General features: G+C 40.5%; 1 protein-coding gene across 2 annotated transcripts; it reads right to left on the bottom strand.

Annotated features, from left to right (window-relative positions):
- Positions 1–4755: 4755 nt before the first annotated feature.
- Positions 4756–6697, bottom strand: LOC122009370 (probable WRKY transcription factor 72). Of its 2 annotated transcripts, none has more exons than XM_042565507.1 (4): positions 6557–6697; positions 5922–6292; positions 5695–5808; positions 4756–5597 (listed from the first exon to the last, which is right to left on the bottom strand). In XM_042565507.1, the coding sequence occupies exons 2-4, from the start codon at positions 6285–6287 to the stop codon at positions 4905–4907; spliced, it is 1173 nt and encodes a 390-aa protein (XP_042421441.1). In that variant the 5' UTR covers positions 6288–6292; positions 6557–6697; the 3' UTR covers positions 4756–4904. The 2 variants fall into 2 exon arrangements, with proteins under 2 accessions (XP_042421441.1, XP_042421433.1); XM_042565499.1 differs by having other exon boundaries at positions 6562–6656.
- Positions 6698–7138: the final 441 nt, after the last annotated feature.

The following is a 7138-nucleotide window of genomic DNA, read 5'->3' as shown; positions in this document are numbered from 1 at the left end:
GGTCAAGGTTGACCAGATACTTGACTGGGAAAATCCTAATTGGGGATTATGCAAAGACAAGTCCTTATGAGCGAAGCTAGGCAGATGAAAGTCCTGATGAGTGAAGCCAAGTAGTTGAAAATCCTAGTAAGTGAAGCTAGGTGAAAGTCCTAGTGAGTGAAGTCAGGCAAATGGAAAGTCCTAGTAAGTGATGCCAGGCACGTGGAAATACAGGTGGATCAAGGTTGACCGGACACCTAGTGTTGGGAAGTCTAAGTAGGTTAAACGAGTGATCATATACTTGGCATAAGGAAATCCAGATAGGTCAAGGGTGACCAGACATCTGGTAAAGGAAATCTAAGTGGGTCATGGAGGACCAGACACTTGGCATGAGACGGTAAGTCCAAGTGGGTCAAAGAATTGACTGAACACTTGGTGAAAAACTCCTAGCAGGTCAAGGTTAACTGGATGCTAAGCATGAGAAGTTCTAACAGGTCACAATTGACCGGATGCTAAGCATGAGAAGTTCTAACAGGTCACAATTGTCCGGATGTCAATTTTGAGGACCCTTGAGCTTGAGTTAAGCAAGTCAAGGGTGGTCAATTGATCAGCCGATCGATTGAATCGAAGTTCAATCGATCAGCCGATCGATTGGGAGAGTGCTGCGATAAACAGTAACCCAATCAATCGATCGATCGATTGGGAGCCTAGATCGCGAGCATAGAAACCTCCCCAATCGATCAGCTGATCGATTGTGCACCGCCAATCGATCGGGCGATCAATTAGGGCTGGATTTCTCGTGCGGATGCGAGACAGCTGAATCAATCGGTCGATCGATTCAAGCTTTTCCAGCAAGAGCACAGAGGTATTCTAAATCAATCGACCGATCGACTCAAGTCTCCCCAATCAATTTGGATATGACCGTTGTGCAGGTAGAGAGTGATGGATGACTGCGATTGCGTGGATGTGACGTGGCAACCAATTGAGAGTAAGCTCAATCGATTGGGAGCCCTAGAAGCGTCGGGTATAAAGCCATGGCGAACTTTCTTCCCCGTAGTGTTCTTTCGCTCGAGCCTTCTTCAAGCACGCGATCTTCTCTGATACTCTCCGCCGATTCTTGGAAGCTCTTGGGGACAAGTACTGTTACACTTCCAAGGTTCAAGAGGTGATCTACATCAACAAGATCAAGCAAGAAGAGGTTTTTACTTTGCATTCTTGTATTTTCTTCTTGCATGCATTGTATCTTGTTGTGTGAGTGTTGTATGAGGTTTCTCCACCTCTGGTAGTTACCGAGAAGGAGTGTTTTTCATAGTGGAGAGCGTGTCATGTGTGGATCCTTGGATTAGTCAACTCTTCTTGAGGTAAATACCAAGTAAATACTTGTGTTAGCGTTGTAAGTGTTGCTTCGAGTTCTATCCGTTATATATCATCATCATTGAAGCAAGCAAACGAAGCACGACGAGCTATTCACCCCCTTTAGCTACAAATCGACCCTAACATCAATTACTTTGAAATTACTTTTAGAAAAGTTTTTGAAATCACTTTGAAATTATTACTTAGAAAATTTTGTTTAACATTATTTTACCAAAGTTATTTTGATTTTTTAAAAAAAAATTAAAGAAGTTTTTGTAAAGTTTTACTTCAAAAATACTTTTAAAAATAACACCTTAGAAGTTTGCATTAAACTTCCCTTAAAAATAATATTGAGAATTTTTCTTTAAACCTTCTTTTGAAAATCTTACTTAATTACAGAATTTTTCTTAACGTTTCTGTCCAAGTTCTTTTAAAAGTCATACTTTAAAAAATTTAAATCTTTAGAAATTAATTTCAAAAAGAACTTTAAAATATTTTTGAAAAGTTATTACTTTTGAAAGCTTACTTGCAAAATTTTTTTAATATATTTACTCCTCCTTCAAATAAAGCTAAGTTTTTATTTAAAACCATCACTTTACAATTTTTTAAGTAGTTGGTTTTTTAAAACCTTATTTTCTTTCAAAATTACTTGACATATGTGTTTGAGGCTTGCTTGAAAAACTAAGAATGCAAAATTCTTTTTCTCAAATTGCTCCTTAGTTATTTATACTTTATGTATGTATTTTTTAATGTATGCCAAAGGGGGAGGATAGTGGGTTAGGTTAGAAAAATTATCTACTCACTTTAAACATTTAATGCTATATTACCTTATTGTATTTTTTTCTAACTTTAACCTGACTTGTCATTACATCAAAAAGGGAGGGATTGTTGGTGCAGGTTGCACTAATAATCTAGTTTTGATATATGACAAATAGATTAAAGTTAGATGTGATGTTTGTCTAACTTTTTCTATCAAGTGTGCAGGAGTTGACTGATCTGAGAGACTTGACATCAGACTGAAGTCCAGTTGGGTCAGTAGACCTGACAACTAGTGGAAAGACTTGGTGGGTCAGAGGCAAGTCAAGTGACTGTAAGTGGTAAGTGAAGGTAAGCAACTCGAGGAGAGATCCAGTGAGGACGCGTTCCTTGTTGAGGGAACTATAAGCGTCGATCCAACTTAGGTCTATTTGGGAAGTCTAAGTTGAGATCTTGACTAGATTCTGATCTCGAGAAGATAAGATCGAATTACTACCCTATCTGCTATGTTGTGCTAACTTTGTTTTGCAGGGTATATATAATTTTTATTGTCCAGACTAATCCTTTCTTGCAGGGAGAAGGCTGCTAAAGAAAAGGACTCCAGGCGCCCAGAAGGGATCTAGGCACCCGGACTGTGGACGTCCGGAGCAGGTTGGCCCAGGCAGGCCACAGGCGCCCAGCAATCCGGAAGCCCGAAATTGAAAAATCATCCACAGGCTGACGTGGAGCGCGTAGATTGGTCGAGCCACGTGGTCCAGACGCCTGGAGGGATTCTATGCGCTCAGAATGGACCTATTTAAAGGTCTTCAACCCGGAGCTTTGGAACAACAACGACGACTAATTTCTCTCTTGCTCGGTGCTCCGAAAACGCTCGTGTGATGTTGTGAAACTCCTCCGACAACCGGCGACCAAGACTTTCCCATTTTGTTGTTGTTGGTAACTGTTATTTCTAGTTTTTGTACTTAACTCTTGTAAACTTTTTGTGAACTGTTATTGGATTGTCAAATGAAAGTACTCAACGAGTGCGGGTCTTGGAGTAGGAGTCGTCGAAGGCTCCGAAACAAGTAAAGCTCGGTTTCTTAGCATTGGTTTATTTTCCTTCCACTGCGTACTTCGTTTTAATTCACTTTCGATTTTTAATGTCACTATTCACCTCCCTCTAGCATTCTTTTCGATCCTACAACTTTGACGTTGATCGGGAGATGACTCTGCTAGGGAAGAATGGTGATGCTGGGCACTCTTTTTGGCTCCTTTCTGCACACACTAGAAAGAGCATACATGAGGTTAGGGTAAAAAGCAGGGAAGGAGTCCCTAGAGTAGGACCTCTAACGCTCAAGTTAGTAGATGATCGGGTGAAAAGTGCAGAAAATGAATAGTAAAATGTGAGTATATGATTTAAATTTGGCTTAGAGTGTCTTGCGTACCTCGCAAATGAAGAGAACTGCCTTTATATCACCTCTCATAATCTCCGCAATAATGAGGCAACAAGGAATATTCGGTGCTAAAAGATTTTGGGTGATGGAAGACGTACAATCTTCCTTTGAGGAATCTTCCATTACACGTGTATGAAGTTTTTTGTAACCTCCGTAATAATAATAGAAATTGAGTAGTCATTCTCATAAGAAGGTTTTGTTGCATGTATGTGTCAGATATCAGAATATTCCCTGATGAATAGCTGTTATTCTATGATGGATTGTTATGGTTTCCCAACAATATTGTCCTTTAGAGGTAATTCGATCGAACTCATATCCAACCAGCTACATGTAATAGGACACTAATAAGAATGGAGAATTAAATCCCTTCAGTCCAACCGACTATTAGGTCGGCCGGACTATATACTGAGCTGATTGTAATAGTGAGAAATGCCCTCCAAGTCTAAATGAAACTGAGTCCGATCTATTATTGTATACTGAGAGTGCTTTCGCAGGGAAGTGGGGAGCTCAACCCTAGGTCCATTTGACACTTTAGATTGAGCAGCCATATGTAATAAGACCTGCTCCTGAATTGCTATGTCGGGATCTGGAAGTCTAATCAAATCTCATAGTGGATGACTGTATGTTAGGAGATATTGCCTTTGTTGTGTGATGAAAGAATACTTTTAGAGGATGGAGCACTAAGCCCCATTTGCCCCCATCGACATTCGTTTGGTATATCTTAGCATCAAGTGGAATGATAAATCCTTCTAGTCCGGCTGGTCCTTGTGGCTGTTTGACTGTATATAGAGAGACTTGTACTCAAAGAATGGGGAATTGAGTTCCTTGAATCCGACCAGCAATTGAATAAGCTAACTTTACTCTGAGAGTCACAGTGTTGAGTGAGGAGTTCAGTCTTGGCAAGGATAACCCGTTCAGATATATCCATTTTGATCCTAATTGTTATCTCATTTTGACTTTAACTATCACCTCATCTTGACTTTGATCGATACATCACCTCTAGGCCCGCTTATAATATACCATATCGATATAGGACAATCTCCAAAATAGATTTCCAATATTATTGCATGTTACGATATGTTGAATCCATTTTAAGCTAATTTAATAACAAATAATCGATGTTACCAAGTTTTAAGATTGCACAACCAACAAAGTGACAAAAGCAAGCTAAGGTGCCTTTTCTTGAAATCGCAGCTTAAAGAAGAATGTAAATGTTTTAATCTGCAGTCTCATGAAAATAGAAGTTCAGTACTTCCAAACGCAATATTCAACTCGTTTATATATCCACTACATTATCCATCCAAATGCATGGCATTCGACTTATATATACACATGTACGATGAATCAATCTCCATCACCACAACCATCATGGATCGATCTCTGTTATTGCGAATTATGGTTCAGGTTTAAAGAGTTCAATATCGTCGAGTACATTGGTACCGATTGCATCTGAGGCAGCTTCATCATCTTCTCTTCTCGCTGCACATGAACATCATCGTAGCTCAATCCTTCCCTGACCAAACCACGAGCAGCCCCATGCTCTCGCCCAATGCACGAGGTTACGGCGGCCGCCAGAGCAGATTGGAAGCTCGGGTGCGATGTGATCGCCCCCGCGATCATGTCCGTCAGTACTGCATGCTGGCTCGGCAGAATCTGAGCTGATTCAGTCTTCAATTTAGCCAAGTATGGAAGGCTCAGTGATGGTGCGATCTCGCTGCGCTTGCCGTAATCGATCTGCAGAGGTCCGACGTTGCTATTCCAAGGGGCGGTGGAGAAGGAATGAGGGAATCTGAACTGTGAAGTTGAAGATGGAGCAGTGAGGTCCAACGTGATGGTAGGGTGGGAAGAAGAAGAAGGGAATTGCATGGAGAAGCTTGGAGGGATGAATTGGCTCTGCATCTGCATCTGCATCTGCATCGAATTATAAACAGAGGAGGTCGATGAGCCGGACGTGAGCATGCTCGCGGCGGCAGAGGTGGTGGAGGCGACGGCCGTGGCAGAGAGGGGAAGTGGGTGGTTATGAGTTCCTTCGTAGGTGGTGATCAAAATGGACAAGTCCTCTGCACACCTTTGCACCTGTTTAATTATATATATGAATTATGATCATCATTTGGATCGAGATAGCAATGAAAGAGTAGTGCAACAAGAGAGAGGTTGGCTGGATCGTACGTACCTGCTTCCGTACAAGGCATCCTGGTGCAATACTGCAACGATAATATGCTCGCGGGCATGGATTTCCTTTGGATATCTTCTGCCCATATTTCCTCCAGTGGCATCCATCGTTCATCTGAATTAGTAGATAATAATTCAAATACATAAATTAGCCTTGCATGTTTAACAACAGTGTTTATTATCCACAAATAATTAGTATATACTCAAATCTATTTTTAATTTACTTACTGTTGGGGCATCACATCTTGCTCGCACCGAAACCCTAGCTCTCTTCGCGTTGGTTTGGTGCGAGGCTTCCTGCTGATCTTCATCATCCTTTGACTCTCTCAAGCTGCTGCTTCCTGCGTTATCCGCGCTCAGAGCTTTGCCGAATTCGCGGTCCGGAGCTCGTTTCAACTCCAAACCAAGCGAGAGATCGGGGACTTCATTGAGATCGTGATCAAGTTTAGTACTGCACAGAATATTGGGGTTCATAGCTTTGTCTTCTTTTCCTGCAGTCTGAGTTTTAGGGTTGAGGGTTCCAAGGCAGAGAGCAAGATCAGATTCTTCACCATCCTCTTCTTGCTTGGCTATCAATCCTAAGTGATCTTTCATTTTGGCTATGCAGAAATAAAAAAAAAAAAATCTTTCATCAGATTTACCGATTATTAACTTATAATTTAAATTAAACAGAGAATTTTGCTTCTTAAGAAGATAGATTATGATAGAATTTTTGAATATATAAAAGTTTGAAGCAGATCTATGGCCTAATCAGAAACACTTTTGGCTTAAAAGAAAAAAGGATAAATCACAAAGGATATCAGATCGATATATAGATATATATCTATATATCTATATACATGTCTAGCTAGCTTGAATCATACCTTACCAAGAATATCTGAAACTGGGAAATTAATCAAACGAAGTAGTACTAGCTCCTTTCTTCTTAATTTTCCCCCTTTCATTAGAGGCAACGGCCGTACCCCACAGATATATAGGAAGAGGTTAAGCCTACTGTTTTTGACTTGTAAAATCAATAAACTATAAACTAACATTGAATGGCCCTCATCTCTTTTGATCGAAGTTAAATGTCAACGGCCCCAGATGAAGCAAAATTAAACAAGGCATTCAAGTTCAACGTGCGTCCAGGTCGTAGCTAGAGTAGGGCTACGTCATGCATGCATATATATATATATATATATATATATATATATATATATGGCTCTCTACACGCAATCCACGCGCAGTCTTTTTGGGTACCATTCTCACTTTGACCTTAATTTGAGATCTCACGCTTAATTGTCAACTCTAATACTAAGTCAGTCTTCGCGTAGGCCTGCGTTCATACTTTAGAGATATATAGACGCATCACTTGTATGACAAGATTAAAAGAGACTTAACAATCCATACTAATGCTATGAACCAACTGAATCGATTAAGTATCGGCCGGTAGGGGGATTGGCTCG

This window comes from Zingiber officinale, chromosome 1A, assembly GCF_018446385.1.
Source record: "Zingiber officinale cultivar Zhangliang chromosome 1A, Zo_v1.1, whole genome shotgun sequence".
NCBI classification, from domain to species: Eukaryota; Viridiplantae; Streptophyta; class Magnoliopsida; order Zingiberales; family Zingiberaceae; genus Zingiber; species Zingiber officinale.
Note: the sequence above shows the minus strand (reverse complement) of the source record. Positions and strands in the feature narration are given on the sequence as shown.